General features: G+C 43.3%; 1 protein-coding gene across 4 annotated transcripts in view; it reads right to left on the bottom strand.

Annotated features, from left to right (window-relative positions):
• Nucleotides 1–19,514, bottom strand: part of LOC142377607 (calcium-dependent secretion activator 1-like) — a 452,862-nt gene that overhangs the window by 270,645 nt on the left and 162,703 nt on the right. For all 4 annotated transcript variants that reach the window (XM_075461876.1, XM_075461875.1, XM_075461877.1 and 1 more), the window contains 2 exons: nucleotides 11,625–11,693; nucleotides 1,701–1,807 (listed from right to left, as the gene is read on the bottom strand). In XM_075461876.1, the coding sequence (XP_075317991.1) occupies nucleotides 1,701–1,807; nucleotides 11,625–11,693 (176 nt within the window). The remainder of the gene's footprint in view (nucleotides 1–1,700; nucleotides 1,808–11,624; nucleotides 11,694–19,514) is intronic.

Below are 19,514 nucleotides of genomic sequence, written 5' to 3'. Positions count from 1 at the left end.
TTTGGGGAGACTTCTTCACAACTCTGGGCTTAGGCATGAAAAATGACAAGCTTTTCTTTTGGCCCACTGAGGTAACATCAGCAGATTCTTGACAGGCATGGCAGGGAGCTACTTGAGCTAACACTTAACCACAGCTTGTTCACTGAGTCAATCAAAAGAAAGGAGCTTGTGAGCTGTGCTGCATTCATATTTCCCCATTGAATACATGGAGTGTAAGCAACCATGGTATTTTCATGCACATCAAAAACACACTTTTCCATGCATCTCCACTCTTACTGGGCCTCTTAAGAGGCTCCATGGTGTTGGCTCATTCACATCAAGCTGTCAACACTGTAATGTGAATGTACCCACTCGCTTTCATGGGGATGGTTGCAGTGGTTGGTTGGGGTGAGGAGATAGGAGTTCATGCATTTACTATAGTAGCTCTTAGCAGTGGATGTTTGCTATGGGAAAGTTTATCAGGAGGGTATATTCAGTCAATGCCATTCTTGTAACAGCAACTAACATGTAAGAATACAATTTTAGATTTTCATGTGTTTCGTAGGCTTTGTATCCAAGTGTGAATCTAAAAATAAAAACCATGAATGAGCACCTAAACAAACCCACATTAACTTCATGGTCTGTGCAGCTTTAAAATTTAACTGCAAGATTTTTCGAGTCCTGCAAAAGTAAAACTAACAGATATTTGTGTATCAAAATATGATTTCAAAAATGTCCAAAAAACATTTGTGTATTCCTATCTAACCATTTTGGCACAGCAACATAAGCTCCGAGCTCGAATTGTATAAATTATTTTCTGTGCTTATATGTTATTCTCGCCCTTGATCACGAGTCAATCAGATCACTAAATTACATAGAAATGATGTAGATAGAAAAAAAAAAAATTACAAAAATTAGAATAAATATAACTATGAGTGTTGGAGCTGATGTCATTTTAAAGTCTTTCCTTTAACAAGCCACAAAGGAAGGGTTGGAGGCGTACCTTCCCATGGCTTGATAATAATGTTCAAGCCAAACATATGAATACATTTTTTCTGTTTAGTTTTTAGAGTTTAGTTTAGTTATTAACACTAAATAACATCCAAAGGACGGCAACTTTCACCAAACTGTTATTGTTGAGTATTTACTGAGACATTTTTTTACATTGTGTTTCAATTTATATTTCTTGTTTAGAGTTCAAATTCAAAACTTCTTACAAAGGGTTAGAAAATGTTTATGGTTAGAGTTGAAATTTTCTTGTTGTTGTAATTCTTTTTTTTTTTTTACATGAAACCATAACATATATGTTACAACAAAACTTTGTCTCTTCCTGGTTGCATTTGGGGAACAACATAACTTGGTCAGGGTTAGCAGACACTCATGGTAAGGACTAAAATACATTCTACTATCATTTTCACAGTTATATATACATGTATATATGTGTGTGTATATACTGTATGTGCGTCTCTATATATGCAGTGGGACAAAAGAAAGATCAAAAGTTGATATCCAAGTTCACACTAATTTGAGAGTGTAAGAGACAAATCTATTTTAACATGACAGCTACGCCTCTTTGCTCTATCTCTTCAGTTTCTTTATTGCTGGCTTTGCACATATGGTGTGCTATCATTTAACTATCTGTGTATGTGTGTGTTTGTTTAAAGTTTGTGTGTGTGTGTGTAAGCAAATACACGTGTATGCATGTAGATTGGCATACTAACCTCAGCATGGTGTTCCTCATTCTGCTGAAGTACCTCAATCACCAGCTCAGCCAAGCGGATGGTGTCCTCTAGTTTTTTGGCAGGGGTGACTAAATGCCCTACATTCTCTGAAGCACAAAGGTTACAGATCAGCAACTTGGTCCAACTTGGGTCGGGAAATATCTGTAACTTTTGGGATACATCCAGAATGGAGAGTGCCCATGAACAACAGACAAAGAGGATATGCTGGAATAAAAACCCAAACTAAGCCTTTAACCTAGAGTTAAAGACTATGTTTAGCAACAACAAATGCATTTGTGCCAAATTTACATGCACAGTATATATGCTGGGTGCCAATAATTTTAACAAGCAAGGGTTATAATATCACGGTATAAGGATAATGTTGAACGTTAAGGCGTTTGTAAATGTAGATGATAATACTATAAATAGTGGTTAATGATATTTGAGGTAGAAACACCATGAGAAAAATCTAAATGCTTCCACTTCATCCATTATTCTCATTATCAGAATAACATTCTCTGTACAAAAGGCAAATAAATTAAAGACATAGAAATAACTGATTTATATGTATTCACCACTGTGTTCTAAAACAATCTTAGATCAATTCACAGGCTATAATACAATTTATTTCAAAACTAAACTTTCAAGTTTTAGCAAAGAAAAAAAAAGTGTGGTTTGATCACACATCCAAGCTACTGTAATTTCTTCTATGCCAAATTCACCTGAATATTTTGTTTAAATAAAGACAAAGAAACACTTGCACTAAATGTCTGTGTAAACTAAACTTTACTGAACTTGATAGAGCTTAAGAATTAAACTTGATAATAGTCAGTTTTAATAAACACATACACATTGTCATAAGGCTTGACCTGTTAAGGCTCAGTGCAACAAAGTGGAATTATGGCCCATTTTTCAGCTGAAACCTTGTCATGCCTATCCCAACTGTGATTGGGCGAGAGGCAGGGTACATCTGGGGCAAGTCGCTAGTTCATCACAGGACTACACAGAGACAAAGAGACACACAACCATCCATTCCACGCTCACACTCACTCCTAGGGACGATTTAGAGTCACCAATTCAAACATGGAACCCTCTTGATAACCACCACACCACCCTGCAGCCCCCTTAAAGCAACAATCAAGTGAACTGGAATTTGCAGTAGGAAAAATTTCATGTCAGTCCAGAATATATAGTATATAACATATAAAGTAAAGAACCAGAGAGAATTCAGCAGAAGGTGAGTTTATTCAATACATAAAATATCGCTAGTTCTTCTATGCTTTTCGCCCATATGGCAGCACAAGCAATTCAAACTGTAAATCCACCCTTCATGCTATGGTCCAACCAATGATTAGCTTTTGTCACAGGAAATGACCCAACTTAAGCAGCCCAGTCTCACCAAAAAAAAAAATATGAGATTCATTTGTCCACATGTCCAAAACAAAAAAAATAATGAGATGACAAAATATTGCAAGGCTATTATTTTGCACAGGGCACCATCCACATAACATATAGGGAACAGTGACTCCTTATTATTAAAGTGTGTAATCCATAAAAATGTGTACTTTTGTCATTCAAACCATGTATTTGTTAAATTTTTGTGCATTAGTTCTATTCCTTAATGTAGCCAGGAAGTCTGAACACCCATTCTAGTTTTGAAATATTTATGTTCTCAGTTTTGGTGGTCTACCGCGGGCACCTAGTGGTGTAACTGAGGGATAGGAGTTGTAGTGCACTGACAAGTTTTTTTCGGGTCAGAGAGAGGAGGACATGAGCGTGGAGAGTTGAGCTGAGCAGCGTCAGCAGACAGCTGTTATTAGGAGACAACAGTTCACTACTTGTTGTAAATTAGAAAGTTAGCAAGCCTACGTTAGAAGAGGGTTTTGACTGAAAGAGAAGTCGTACGACCGCTACGGAGTTGCCAACCCGTCTGAACGACGTGGCTAATGAATATCCTGGCTGTTTTTTTTGTTGAGCTGTTATATAGATTTGGATCGAGTTGCACCAGCTGCCTCCATCTCGCTGCCTCCTATGTTCCAATTCATCATTCCACTTCATCCCTGCTCGCTGGATCTTCAATCATCATCTCCACCATCTCTCCACCTCACTGTAACGGGTAACAGTGAGGACCCGGAAATTCAGCCACACACAGGAGTAGTTCAAGAGAAAACAGTTTATTTTGTACAGAGGCAGAATGATAAGTGGTGGGTAGAGAGTTTTGGGGTTGCAGCTACAACTTGAGGGAGGGAGAGAAGATAATTAGTCCTGAATCCAGAGGCAGGGTCAAAAGCAAGCAATGATCAAAACACAAGTAGGCAGATATCAGGTAAGGCAAGGCAAGGCAATTTTATTTGTAGAGCACAATTCGTACACAAGGTAATTCAAAGTGCTTTACAGCTACATAAAATCACAAGGCAATAAAATCATTAAAAAAAAAAAACATTAAAAATAATCATTAATTAATTAATTTAAAAGTGAAGAGTGCAGATAAAATACTTTCAGGTGTCATATGCACAGCTAAATAGAACTGTTTTCAGCCTGGATTTAAACATTGTCAGAGTTGAGGCCTGTCTCACATCTTCTGGAAGACTGTTCCAGATGTTAGGAGCATAAAACTGAAACGCAGCCTCACCTTGTTTAGTCCTGACTCTGGGCACCAGCAGGAGACCCCTCCCTGAGGCAGGAGACCCCTCCCTGAGGTTCTCAGAGCCAGAGTAGGTTCATATGGCTCTAACATGTCAGAGATGTACTTTGGCGCTTGACCATGAAGAGACTTGTACACAAGCAGAGCTGTTTTAAAGTCTATTCTCTGAGCAGACAGCGAATGTTGAACTGCTCAAGGGACTTGATGTGACGTCTGTAGGTAACCCAGGCTTTACAGCTGTAGAGGAGGGTGGTGATGCAGACTGCTTGGTAGACAGAGGTTTTTGTGCTTAAATGAAGGTTTTTGTTCTGAAAAACCCGGTGTCTGAGTCTCCCATAGGCCCATAGGTCTAGTGGAATGGGTAAGTCCAAGATGACCAGCTCCCATCCTAGCTGCAGGAGGCTGCCGGGACCTAGCTCTTGTTAAGGCCCGCCTATTGCGTAACGCCAGCACATGCTTTTCTGTTGGGGTGTGCTCCCTTAGCCTTTGTCTCAAAAGACTAACCCACAAGGCAGTGGGTCTATTTGCCCATAGCTGGGGCAGTGGTTGATGAGCATCAGGGCGTGTCCACTGCATGGTGGGCCTGCACACCACATCTCTGGGGCTCACTGCTGCTCCGAGAGCCCCTGCAGTTTGGCCTGGGACTGCAAGGTACACAGTTACCGTGTGTGGCCACGCGGAGGCACTGCAGGAGTCTTGGTGGTGGAGAGGCTATGTACTGGCGGAGGAGGCTTACGCGCTCGGCTCCTCATTTCACCCCCAGAGGAGGCTAGCCAGCGGCGGTAGCTGAAAGCAGAAAGTTTCAAGCAGAAAGCCGCATGCACCATGCACTAACTACAAGCACCTCTACACTACTGCACTAGGCGCTTCACACACACCCTGTGTGACAATCTCACATGCACACAGTAAAACTTGACTCTCTGTTGCGTACAACACTGGATAATGTTGCCCCTCTGAAAAGGAAGGTAATCAGTCAGAAGAGGCTGGCTCCTTGGTATAATTCACAGCTGCATGCTTTAAAGCAGACTGCAAGAAAGCTGGAGAGACAGTGGCGTTCCTCTAATTTAGAAGAGTCTCAGTTAGTCTGGAAAGATAGTTTAATAACGTATAAGAAAGCCCTTCGTAAAGCTAGAACTGCTTATTATTCATCATTGATAGAAGAGAATAAGAACAATCCCAGGTTTCTTTTCTGCACTGTAGCCAGGTCACAAAGAGTCTGAGCTCTGTTGAGCCAGGTATTCCTTTAAATCTCAGTTGTAATAATTTGAGCTTATTTACCAGTAAAATTGTTTCTGTCAGAGAGAAGATTGATGGAGTCCTTCCCACTATTATCAGTGATGTATCATCAAGTACAGCAGCTTTAGAAGTATCTTTAGAACCTGATTTTTATTTAAATGGCTTCTCTTCAGTCGATCTCTTTGAGCTAATGACAGCAATTTGAGGAACACCTCAATCTGCTATGCTAGCATATCCTCCATTGAGGAGGGAGAGTCTGAGGACTTGGGGGAAGACTCGTCCATCACCTTGGTGGAAGTCGCTGAGGTTGTTAAAAAGCTTCCCAGTGGCAAAGTGCCGTAGGATGCCTGATGCAAAAGGTTCTGGACAATGGTTGGGCTTCTCTTCAGTGTCGCATGGAGGTCTGAGACAATGAGTGGCAGTGGACCCTTTACCCTTACAGAGTTATTGAGGGAATCGTGGGAGTTTGACCATCCAGCCTATATGTGTATTGTAGACTTAGAAAAAGGCTTATGACCTTGTTCCCAGTGATGAGGGAGTATGGGGTACCGAAGCCACTTTTTCCATCTATCCAGTCCCTATATAACCAAAGCAAGAGCTCCGTCTACATTCTTCGCATTAACTCGAATTGGTTTAAAGTGCGTGGTAGACTCCGCCAGGGCTGCCTCTGGTTACCGACCCTGTTTATGATTTTAATGGACAGTCTCATGGAATAGATGTGGAGAGGAGGGCTTCTGGTTTGGGAACCTCAGGGTTCCCTCTCTGCTTTTTGCAGATTATGTGGTTCTGTTTGACTTCTTCAAGCCAAGACCTGGAGCGGTTCACAGCTGAGTCTGAAGCGTCCAGGATGAAAGTCAGCTCTTCCAAAGCTGAGGCTTTGGTTCTTAACTGAAAAAAGGTGGAATGCTCTCTCCAGGTTGGGGAGTACTTGCCAAAGGCATAAGAGTTTAAGTATCTGGATATCTTGTTCACGAGTCATGGCAGAATGGAGCGAGAGATGGACAGACAGATTGGAGCTTCGTCAGCTGTTATGAGGGCACTGCGCCGGTCTGTTGTAATGAAGAGGGAGCTGAGCCGGAAGGTGAAGCTTTCAATTTACTGGTCCATCTTTGTTTCAACCCTCACCTGTGGTCATGAGATCTGGGTGGTGACCAATAGAACAAGATCATGGATACAAGCGGCGGAAATAGTTTTTTTTAGCTTAGCCTTAGAGATGGAGTGAGGGGGTCGGCCATCCTGAGGGAACTCAAAGTAGAGCCGCTGCAGTTCCTCCGCATCGAAAGAAGTCAGCTGAGACGGTTTGGGCATCTGGTAAGGATGCCTCCTGCTCGGTTTCCTTTTGAGGGTTTCTGAGCACGTCCTACTGGGAGGGGATTAAATATAACTCGATGGAAGGATTATATATCCCATTTGGCTGGAGGAGCTGGAGAGTGTTGCTGGGGAGAAGGATTCCTGGGTTTCTTTCCTGAACCTGTTGGCTGTGCAACTCGACCTTGGATAAGCGGATAACAATGGATGGATGGATATTATATTATATTTAGTTTTGGCACTGGATATTTTAAAACCCAATCATTTGCCTATGTAGTCACACTCTTCTAAGCCTTTTGAATTTGGTAGAAAATACAAGATTTTTTTCTCATTTCCAGATTACCTCATCATCTGGAACTAGAGAAAAGCCAAACTCGTTTCCCACTTTATCACAATGTTAAATAGAATAGGGCTAAAAACACCTTCATGAGAAGTACCATTTTTAATCTCTAATTACTCAGAAAATGCACTACCAAACCTCACTTGTACTGTTGGGTTACACAGGAAATTCTCTATCCAATTAAGTACTCCTCAAATTCCAACATTATAAAGTGCTATTAGTAATACCTCATTCCCCAACACAACATTTTCAATATCTAGGAACATTGCTACTCCTGCTGTTTTATTGGCTATAGATTTTTTTAAAGTCAACAGCCACGGTTGAATGAGATTTTTTAAACCCTTAGTGGTGATGTACAAAATATCCACTTTTCTACAACTTTTGTACTTATCAGTCTGTTATCATTAACTCCATTATCTTACATATAACAGAGGTCAGGGCTACAGGTCTAAGACTTTGGACATTATGGGTGCCAATGCCGAAGGCATTAGACACACATCTTACTCCTGTGCTGGATTATTATTCTGTTTCCGCCCTAAAGTTCACCGTTAGGTGCGCATTGATCGGGAATAGTGTGCAATGACTTTTCTCTCTCATTAGTCAAAAGGAATTCCGGCAAAATGGGAAAATGTCGGAAAATTTAAACAGGGAATCCTCATCAAAAAGTAAAAAAATGGCGATTTTGGGCCTCAAGGAGCTTAAAGGCATTTTTAGAGGCCTTATAACTCAGCCATACAGCATAGCACAGACCTCATTCAAAGTTTGTAAGTGACACGAGACTCTCGGCTATAACTGAATCGAAGGGTTTGAATATATTCAATACGGCTTTCACACGACGGCAGTTTACGTTTGAGGGTGCCAAAATCTCACATCTGGCGTCTCTCGCACTCAAGCTCTCACTCTAAAAATCATTAATCACGGATTCGTCAAACAAAACTCTCTCATGTCTGAAATATCTGGCCGATCTGGACAAATTTTATCACAAAACGTAGGTATTTTTGTCCTCTTTCACACAATGTCACACTCATTGACCTCTGCCACACAGATTTATCACAAATTGCCTCTGAGCGCAAAGTGCCGTCCCTCAATCCCATTATAAATGTCTAAAATCCTCAAATCGGTGTTTAAATATGATTTTAAAACTGCCATTTAAAACGAGCCCGAGGGGGTAGCCGAATGAAAATTACACCGCTGGATTCGGCCGTCCCTTGTGGCGCTCACGGTACAAAAATTATTCGGAAACGAGCTTTACTTTTCGAGCTGTGACCGTTTGTTCGAGAAAGTAGGCTAGGAGACGAGCTGTCTCCTAGCAACAAGCTTAACAGCCTGCTCAGGGCTGACACAGAGACTGCTTACGGTGCGTTCACACCAAACGCGATGCGAATATTCGCACCGCCTTCATCGCGCGATCGTTGCCGCAGGTGTAAATTAAATTCCATCGCCTCAAACGCCTCTTTCGCGCGAGTAAAAAACGAGTGAATAGTTCAAGGGGCTATCCATGGCTGATCGCGTCCTTGTACCTGCTGTGGCAGTCCGAGATTCGTCTGAAACGCACACGCCGTCGTGTCTGGATCAGTGACATCATCCGGTGGTGCATTCAGCTCGGATAATTTCATCGCCTTCTCCAGGAGTTGCTTCTGGATGACGGCCGCCTCCAGCGGCACCCCAGGCCCACCAGGACCCAGCCCGACGACCCGCTCGGGAGGACCGGCGCCTGCAGCCGGCGTCCCGCCGAAAGATCACGGCACCGATCCTCCCGAGCAGGCCACCAAACTGGGTCCCGGCGAGCCCGAAACACCGTTGGAAGCGGGCGCCACGGGAGGATCGGTGCCGTGATCTCTCGGCGGGACGCCGGCTGCAGGCGCTCCGCAGCTGGGCCGCGGCTCCGTTTCAGCTGCGGGGCGCCTGTGGTATGGTGTCCTGCCGAGAGATCGCGGCGCCGGTCCTCCATGAGTTCCGTCTGGATGACGGCCGCCTCCAGCGGCACCCCAGGCCCACCAGGACCCAGCCCGACGACCCGCTCGGGAGGACCGGAGCCGCGATCTCTCGGCAGGACACCATGCCACAGGCGCCCCGCAGCTGAAACGGAGCCGCGGCCCAGCTGCGGAGCGCCTGCAGCCGGCGTCCCGCCGAGAGATCACGGCACCGATCCTCCCGTGGCGGCCGCTTCCAGCGGTGTTTCGGGCTCGCCGGGACCCAGTTTGGTGGCCTGCTCGGAGGCGGCCGTCATCCAGACGGAACTCCTGGAGAAGGCGGTGATTAAATTTTTTTATTTTATTTAGTCAGGGACCGCATGTGCAAAGTACATTAATAACAAAGTAAATAGATGACCTGCACCAGATTGTAGCTTAGAAGCTAATTTCCATCTGCAGTCCCATCTGCATGTCACAGACAGCGCCTGTCCATCTGTCTCCACGTCACTGTCGTCCAGAATATCAACGCTGATAGGCTGTCTGGCGCGAATATTTCGCCAAAGTTGGATTTTTTGAACTCGCGCGAATCGCATATTTTCACTCGCGCGGCGGCCACCGCATCACCGCACCGCCTCACCGCTCCTCACCGCGCCGCCGGCTCGAATCCGCGTCTAATCGCGTCTTTGCATTGACTTTGTATGTAATCGCGTCGCCCGACCGCGTCTGGTGTGAACGCACCGTTAGGAGGAAAAAGCCAAGATGGAGCAATTATGGAGCCATATTGTGCCTTCCAGATGCCTTATCCAAGTACCCACAATGCATTGGGAAAATGCATTGAAAAGTACTTAACATTAAGCACTTAAGCTTATTTAAAATGGCATAAAAACTTTTTTTTACACCGGACCTTGATAAAAATGACATAAATGTCTCCCCCATTTAGGGGGTGGCAGAAGCGCAAAATTATATTGGAAAATCGATTGAAAAGCACAAAATGAGGCCATTTTGAAAATGCCATTAAAGCTGTATTTTAACCAGGACCTTGATAAAAAATGACTAAACTGTCTTCATCAGACCTCTCAGGAATTTTGCGAGACCCAAAATTCAATTGGAAAATCGATTGAAATCGATTGAAAAGCACTTAACGAGCCCCAAAATGCATTTAAAAATGCTAAAAAACCTGTTTTTTAAAACTGGACCTTGATACAAATGACAAGGCTGTCTACAGCTGACCTTTCTTTGGAATTTTGGGCCTCTGTGAGGCCCAAAATTCAATGGAAAAATCGATTGAAAGGCACTTAACGAGCCAAAAATGCCAAAAAATTCCCTGTTTTGGAGGCCTCATAACTCAGCCATATGAAATCACAGAGACCTCATTCAAAGTTTATATGGGACAGGAGACTCTCAACTTTATAGGGTTTGTTCCAGGCATATGCATCAGGATTAAAACTCATGGTTATAGGAGAGTAAAAGAAGACACTTTTGCCTAAATGCCAGAAACTGCCCTATTTTGGAGGCGTCATAAGTCAGCCATACGACATCGCAGAGACCTCATTCAAAGTTTATATGTGACAGGAGACTCTCGACTTTAACTAAACTAAAAAAATATTTTTATTGGGCGGGCAGTAGATTGGCACCCATCAAAATTTCTTCAGGAATTTTCTAGTTTTAATTAATCTAATGTGAAGACTACATTGATAACATCTGAGTTGTCATTTTAAAATGCAGTTTTTCCTGATTCTGTTTTCTAATCTCTACTCTCCTCCTCCTGTTTTCTATATTTACATTATTTATGCCGTGTACCATTTGAAACTGTTTAACTAACATATTTACTTTGTCTTTATTACTCAATGTTTGCACATTATTGCAATGAAGGACAGGGATTGTTCTATGCTTGAAGACTCATTTTGTGCACTAAGTTCAATATTTTTTTGGCCTAATTTTTCGAGTAGCTTTTCTAACTTTGTTCACATGTCTGGTTTTAGCTCTCAGTCTCTCATTACTCTGGAGGTCCAAGTCGAGTTGAAAGTCTTCTTTAAATTTGAAGTCAAATTACTGACAAGCATCTGACTTGAGTGTAAGCCTATGTGACTCGGGTCTACACCTTTGTAAACTAGGTTTTTTGTTCAGGAATTATTTTTTTTAATATGGCATACTTTAAAAGGAATAAGAAAAAGAAAACATTTTAAAAGCATATTATTATTATCATACTGAATCAATTTCAATGAAAGTTTCAATGATAGTTTCATAAAAAACCAAACTCCCTTTAATAAATGTATTAATCACTTTAAATGTGTTGTAGTGTGATCTAAGATACTTGACTTAATGCATAACCAAGTAGCTGTAACAACTTCACTTCACAGACTATAAAGTATAACAAAATAAGATTACATGTGAAGGTTGGCATGCATGCTGGCTGTAAGAGAAAAATAATACTGTACATTGTTAGGGGTGGAGTGATGTAGGGACATGAGGAAGATACTCACGAATGGTTAAATCCATCACTTGTGACGCCAAGCAGAAGACGGGATGCTCATACATCTCTCTCTTTTTCCCTGCAGAGAAAGAGGTAGTAGATTGAGGCATGGGAGTGGCCAGGGTCAGAGATTATTAACAGTAAAGATGACTGTGAAAAGGAGATTGTCTGGAATCTGGCAATAGAGAATATTCTTTGATTTAGGAGATTATGAATATGTGATTAGTTAGTAAAGGAAATTTATGTAATGTAAAAAGTGAGCCTTCCATTTGACTATCTTAGCACACAGCTAAAGATGTGTCCCTATATGCAAACATTAGATATTGTTCCATATGGCTTGCACAGAAAAGACCCGACTCTGCAAGATGGAGGTACTGGTTTCTCAGATTTATTAGGACCTGCCAGTGTTAGTACATAATTTAGCTATTAGTGCACTACAGCTCAAATACACAAGTCTTTATTTGTTAATGTGGTGGGTGTGAGTGGTGGGGGCAGTCACTCTTGTGATTACTTGCCATATTGAAGAATACCACTTGCACTTTTTTATGCAGGGACCGTGTATACTAACCTTCAAGAATATGTTTTTATAAAAGCACTTCACGAGTAACTACAATCATGTATTTCCAGATTTGACCAAGTTTTTAGTAAGTAACAGTAACAATCATAGACAATGAAAAAATAGTCCTAACACGATTGTGCTGCTGTCACATTATGAAGCCTGGTCTGACATACAGTCATACTGTCTTTAGATTTAGATTTAATGTCATCTCTATTTCTCTTTTGTTTTATTTATTGTTTTATGAAATAATTTTTTCAGAGCCTCTTGTGTTACCTTGACGACATCCTTGTGTTTGCCCCCAATGAACAGCTGGCATTGCAGAGATTGGAGATGATGTTCGAGAGGCTTAAGGCGCACAACCTGAAGCTGGCTCCCAAAAAGTGTCACTTCATGAGGCCTTCAGTGAAGTTTCTGGGGCATATTGTAACAAAGGAGGGGATTTCAACCGACCCGGAGAAAGTCAAGGCATTCGTTGCACTGCAGGAGAAGGATTTAATGGTGGAGGGCACTAACATTCAAGCTCCCACCAAGATCAGATCCTTCCTTGGGATGGTTGGGTTTTATCAGCAGTTTTTCGAGGGGTACTCTGGTATTAGCAAGCCTTTGTTTGCACTGACATCGGGTGTCACAAGACCGCGACGTACCAAGAGTAAGAAGATCAAGCTTGTGTCTCGGGACCTCTCTTCTGCTGATTGGACTCCTGCATGCAGTGAGGCTCTCAGGAAGCTGAAACAGGCTCTACTAAACAATGTCATGCTGGCTCACCCCGACTTCAGTAGGCCTTTTCTCTTGTCGGTTGATGCCTCCTCCAATGGCCTCGGTGCTGTGCTTTCTCAGCTTGCTGATGGTGATAGTGTCGCTAGGCCCATCGCATTTGCCAGCAAGTCGCTGAATTATGCCCAGTCTCGCTACCCAGCGCACAGGCTGGAATTCCTTGCACTTAAGTGGGCTGTGTGCGACAAGTTCAGCCACTGGCTGAGAGGCCAGCAATTCACCGTATGGACCGACAATAACCCGCTCACTTACATTCTCAGTAAGCCAAAGCTGGATGCCTGTGAGCAGAGGTGGGTGTCGAAACTGGCCCCATACAACTTCAATATCAGGTACATTCCTGGTCCTAAAAATGTGGTGGCAGACGCCCTCAGCCGTGAACCTTCTGTGCACCCCAGCGTTCTCCATCGTCTCACGACAGTCCCCTACGGTGCACTTCTGGAGGAAGCGAATGCCCTAGAACCTGACTGTGTGCAGGATGTATTTCGGTTATCCTGTGATCCTCTTAGTCGCCTGCAGTACCGCCCTTTGACTGTGACATGCAACAGTGCAGCAGCAGTGTCTCAGCATCCACCTATCTCCTCAAAGGCAGTATCTGCTGTTCTGGAGCGTTCACTAGAAAGAGACTGGTTGCCCTCACATGCGATCTGCTTGCCGCAGATCACTGAATCCCTTCTGCCTTCTGAGCTGTCTGATTTCCGGCCTTTGCCCAAAGACAAACTGACATCCTTGCAACGTGTTGATCCATGCTTGGGTCGAGTGCTTTACTTTGTGGAATGTCAGAGGCGGCCGTCGAGACGAGAACGCTCACCTGTGTCAGCTGGAGCCTTGCGCCTTCTCCGACATTGGGAACAACTTGCCATCAAATCCGGTGTTCTGTATCGCACTTCAAAGGATGCTGTGACAAAAAAGACTTTCCGGTACGTCGTGCCCACTCCCCTCAAAGATAAGGTCCTGAAAGGGATCCATGATGAGGCAGGTCACCAAGGTCAGAGGAGGACGCTCTATGTGGCTAGACAGCGGTTCTACTGGGTCGGGATGGAGAAGGATGTCAAGGAGTATGTGCAGCGCTGTCGGCGTTGTCTGGTCAGTAAGTCTCCTAAACCTGAGGACAGGGCCCCACTTGAGAGTGTTAAGACCTCTAGACTTCTTGAGTTGAGCTGCATTGATTTTTGGTCAGCTGAAGACTCATCCAACAAGTCTCTCGATGTACTCGTTGTGACTGACCATTTCACTAAGCTAGCTCAGGCATACCTCTGTCCCAACCAGCCGGCTAAAGCTGTCGCTCATCAACTCTGGAACAACTTTTTCTGTGTTTATGGCTTCCCAGAGCGAGTGCACTCAGACCAAGGTGCAAACTTTGAGAGCAGCCTGATTGCAGAAATGCTCCAAGTCGCTGGTGTTGAGAAATCTCATACGACACCTTACCATCCCATGGGCAATGGAGCAGTTGAAAGGTTCAATCGCACCCTCGGGAACATGATCAGAGCTCTTCCACCCAGGGCCAAGCAGGATTGGCCCCAACTGCTGCGTTCACTCACCTTCTCTTACAATGCAACGGTTCATGAAACCACAGGTTTCGCACCCTTTCTGCTGATGTTCGGCAGGATTCCCAGGTTACCTGTGGACATGATGCTTCAGTCTGTGCTCATGGATGAGCAAGTGGTGGATTATGATGATTATGTGCAGTGTCTCAGACGTGACTTGGCAGAGGCTATTAGAATTGCTCAGATTTCGACCACGAGACAACAAGAGAAGCAGACTAAGCTTTATGATCGCAAGGTGAGGGGTGCGCCTGTGGAGGTTGGGGACAGAGTCTTGTTGGCTGACAAAGGAGAACAAGGTCGGAGGAAGCTGGCTGATCGCTGGGAAAGTCACCTATACATCATTGTGGAAAAGAAGGTGTTCTTAGTCTGAACACCTTCAGACTAAGAAACTGTGCGACGAACCAGGAGAAAGTGGTCCACAGGAACCTCATTATGCCTGTGAACTTCTTACCTGTTCCTGCTGATCCGGAGGATGGAGGATCCTTTGACAGTTCTTTGACTGATGAGGCTGTGAATGAGTCTGTGGTGGGTGCTGAACATGATGGTTCAACTGTTCTCCCTGGATGTGGACCTGAAGACAGGACTGTCTTTTGGATCTCTCAGCTCCCAGTCTCCGCGGGAGATCAGTCAACTACTATTGATGATGTGGCGGGATATGACCGCATGGGACCTGACACACCTGACCAAATTGACCCTGACAACAGTGCAGAAGAGACCAGATCTAACAAACTGAGCCAGTCTGATCCATGTGGTCCTGCTGTTGAGGCTGACTGTCCTGTTGACTTACCGGACTCTCGACCTTCTGTCCCCGCGCTTTCTGTTGACTTGCTGCCTTCTAATGTTGGTTCTGTTATTGCATCAGAGGCAGAGCAAAACCTTTCCGGTGACAGTCTGCAGCGTATACGGACAAGGTATGGGAGGGTTGTTAGACCAGTCATCAGACTTATTCAGAACATGCATCAGAAAGTTCTTGCTGGTCGCTAGCGTTATTTCTTGTATTGGTCTGAAATGTGTATGTGGTTATTGGCTCATATAGGCCATGAGTTCCTGCAATTTTTTTTGGAGGGTCTGTTTTTTTTTTTTCTTCTATTCTTTTCTGTGATGGTTTGACACCAGTGTGTGACTACTGGATGGGTGTGTCCAGGTGGTAATTTTGCATGCTGTTGTACTGACATGATTTCTGAGTAATTTAACATATAAGTGGGCATGTTTTTCCTATTAGTGTTGGAAGACTTTGCAACCCTTCCTGATTCTGATTCTTAAGGAATAGTCTTTTGACTGGAGTATTTGGTATCTGTGATATTTACAGCATGTGCACTTTGAAAGTCTTTTTTTTTTTGGTTTTTTTTATTACCCATTCCTCCTCATGTTATGTTGTTGGTGCCTGGTATGTTTGTGGGTCATGTACTGTACAGTCCAGTCCCATTATTTCTTTTTTCACTTGATCTGGTTTGTATGGGCAAGTGGAGATCACACTCACACACAAAATAAGTCCTCCATCCATCCATCCATCCATCCATTATCTTCCGCTTGTTCGGGGAAAATAAGTCTTATGGTACTTAAATGCAGCACCCCTGGAGATTAAGGCTGTGCACCCCGGGGTAAACAGCAGTTGGACCTTGCTGTCTCCCTGGTAGGTGCACGAATTATGAGCTTAACTATTGTTTTATATTAATTACTTTAATTTTATTACTAAGGTGTTGTTTAAGTTGTATTTTATAAAGCTATAGCTCCCAAACGGTTGAGCACGTTCTTTTTCATAAATACTGACGGCATTTTTCAGATGTGTGTGTGTGTGTGTGTGTGTGTGTGAGGAAACCGGGACTGATTGTCGTAATTCCCCACCAGGTATATTCCATTTTGTTAAAGGTCCCATGGCATGAAAATAAATGGAGGCTTTTATATATTTTTATAGGCTTTAGTGGTCCCCTAATACTGTATCTGAGTTTATTTCCCCAAAATTCTGCCTTGGTGCAGAATTACAGCCAGTCCCAAAAATGAGCTTTCCTTAGGATCCTCAGAATGAGCTGTTTAGGGTCTGCAGCTTTAAATCCAAAGCGGAGGGTGGGGGTGTGGTCTTACTTATGCCCGTGGTACCTTGCACAAATGTTTTGTGAATCGCTATGGCACGTAGATGGCACGGCAGCCCTATGCCGTAAAACTAGCGAAACCTGTTGAAATGAGCTTACTTTGACAATATGACGAACTAGTTAGTGAACAACTCTCCTAACACAGTCAAACATCAAGCAAGTGCTACACAAAACACAGCAAAAAAGGCGTGCGTGAAGGGGAAAGCAGGAGTGAGGATTTCTCAGCTGATTGCTCTGGTTTGCAAAGATCCACGTAGCGCTAGCGCTGGAACCATGAATGAATCATTATCCTGATGAAATGCACTGAATTTGTGGATTCATTCTTCTTCAGGAACCTTGAAGTAGGGGGTTTTGGTCTAAAATGAGCGAGCTAACCATCTCATGGGCATGCAAACACCTCCAACAGCCCAGTTGACAGAGATAAGAGCTTGCAGATGCTATTAGCTGCATAGCTAACGATACAGACATGTGGTAACAAGCTATGTAACTATACTGTACATACAGGAAAGCAACACAATTATAGAGCGTTAAATTACTTACTCTCGGGAATGAGATCCTTCCCCAAGTGGAGGAGTTCAAGTATCTCGGGGTCTTGTTCACGAGTGAGGGACGAATGGAGCGGGAGATTGACAGGCGGATCGGTGCGGCGTCTGCAGTAATGCGGGCTCCGCACCGGCCCGTCGTGGTGAAGAAGGAGCTGAGCCAGAAGGCAAAGCTCTCGATTTACCGGTCAATCTATGTTCCTACCCTCACCTATGGTCAGGAGCTGTGGGTAGTGACCGAGAGAACGAGATCGCGAATACAAGCGGCTGAAATGAGATTCCTCCGCAGGGTGTCTGGGCTCTCCCTTGGGCTCGGTATTAGCCCAAGTTCTGGAAACATTTGTCGGTGAAATGTTTGGCGCACACACACACACAAATCTCTTCGGTTCTGTCGTCACTTTCCCAGAAAAAACTAAATCTGTCCACTGGCTCTTTAGAGGTTCTGATGCAGGAGCTCTAAACAGATTTTTTACATCCATGTACAGAGCAATGAGCTGTAGTGATGGGAATTTCGGCTCTTTTTCGAGATGCGGCTCTAATGGCTCTTCTTACTGTGGAGAGCCGGCTCTTTCGGCTCCCAAACGGCTCCCCATATATCCCCGTCTAGAACTGGCAGAAGCAGAGCAAAACACGCAAAAAAAACGACGTTGGGAAAAAACTGTCGGCTCTGTGGCACTTGCAGAGCACAAGCGCAACGACAGGGAGGTACTGAAAGAAAAAAAACGGCTCCCATTGTGGAGCCGGTTCCTGTCGTTCACTTCAAAGAGCCGGTTCTTAGAGCCTAACACTAAAATATCACTAAAATTCAGCCTTCCTCGGTCTAACTTATTCTGCTATTTCCAAGTTAGTCATTTTCTTAAATGTCATGACCCGAACTTCCCGAATACATTTTAATGTCTACCTTGGATGATCTGTTAGAAATTCCTTTAGACTCAAGAAGACTAATTTGAAGAATAAATGTCTTTATAACCTCTTTAAAACCATATCCCTTGCAAAGATCAGGGCTGAATGGGAGAATGAATTGGGGGAGGAATTGGTGGAGGATATTTAGAAAAGCACTCTACAAAGAGTAAATGACAGTACTTTTTGTGCATAACTTGGCATAATACAATTTAAGGTTTTACATCGCAGTCACTATTATATATATTTGATGTGTATTTTATATATACCAGCAAGGCTGGTAAAAATTTACTCTAACTCAAATGCATGCTGCAACAGGTATCATAGCACTCCTGCCAACCTAACTAATATGTTTTGGGTATGTCCCTCCCTGACAACCTATTGGTCGGTGATCTTTAAAACAGAGTGGTTGAATATTAATATACAACTCAGTGCTGCTATTTGGTGTCATAGATAGGAATTACTTTACAATTAGGAAAAGACATAAATATATCATTGCTTTTACGCAGGAGAATATTGTTGCATTGGAAATCCAAGAATAAGGTCACCTGAGTATTATATGAGATTGCTGCTGCTTGTGCTTTTTTGTTTGTTTGTTTGTGTGTTTGTTCTCTGCTTGTCTGCTTACAGGTGCTCCTGGTGCCTCTAAGGCTGGATACCCCACAAAAGCCGTGAATCGACTTCAGTTTTGTTTTTACAGATGTAGCAGCTGGTTGTTTGATTTTTCATTGTTTTTTATGTTTGTCTCTTCATGTTTCTGTTCCTTTTTTCTCTTCTTCGCTCTCCCTCTCTCTCTGTCCCCCGGTCCGGTTTGGCACTATCATCACATCATGTTAAATATTGTAACAAAAATAAATAAATAAAAATGAGGAGTTGATGGGCGTCAAGGGGAGCTTTACATTCATAAAGCTTCCCTTGGCATAGCAAATGTGTTTAGCATAAACGGTATTCAGATTACAATTCTGCTGCCATAATGCTGGACAGGACAAGGGTTAAAAAAATAAATAAATAAGACTCTTAGTCTAGATTTCAATGTGTGCTTTTCATCGTATAATTCATGATTTTATAAGAAAATGTATCAAAGTCTGAGGATTGAAAAATAGTACCGAATTCCACCTTATTGTATACTAATTTCAAACGGACGTGCAGCTCATGTTTGGTCTAAATTACCACGAGGATGTTCACTGGTCCCCAGAGACAATTAGTAAGGGGTGCAAATGTGCTGGTCAGTAAGCAGCTAGGAATAAAGTAAAAAACAATCCCAAGTAAACCTCCCAGTGGAACCAACAATTTCCTTAAGTCTTAAAAAACAAACCCGTACACCCAAAGTCCCGCACCATGATATTATCTGCTTTTACTGCAACCAAGATGAGAGGTCTTTGATTTTAGTGTGAATGAGCTCTTCACATGATACATCAAACAGATCATAAAGCAATAGGGATTTAAGAGTGATAAAAAGCCCATTGATCTTCCGCTTTCTTCTTAATTTAT

Source organism: Odontesthes bonariensis, chromosome 3, assembly GCF_027942865.1.
Source record: "Odontesthes bonariensis isolate fOdoBon6 chromosome 3, fOdoBon6.hap1, whole genome shotgun sequence".
In the NCBI taxonomy this organism is placed as follows: Eukaryota; Metazoa; Chordata; class Actinopteri; order Atheriniformes; family Atherinopsidae; genus Odontesthes; species Odontesthes bonariensis.
The sequence above is the reverse complement of the archived record's forward strand: the minus strand, read 5'-3'. Positions and strand labels throughout refer to the sequence as shown.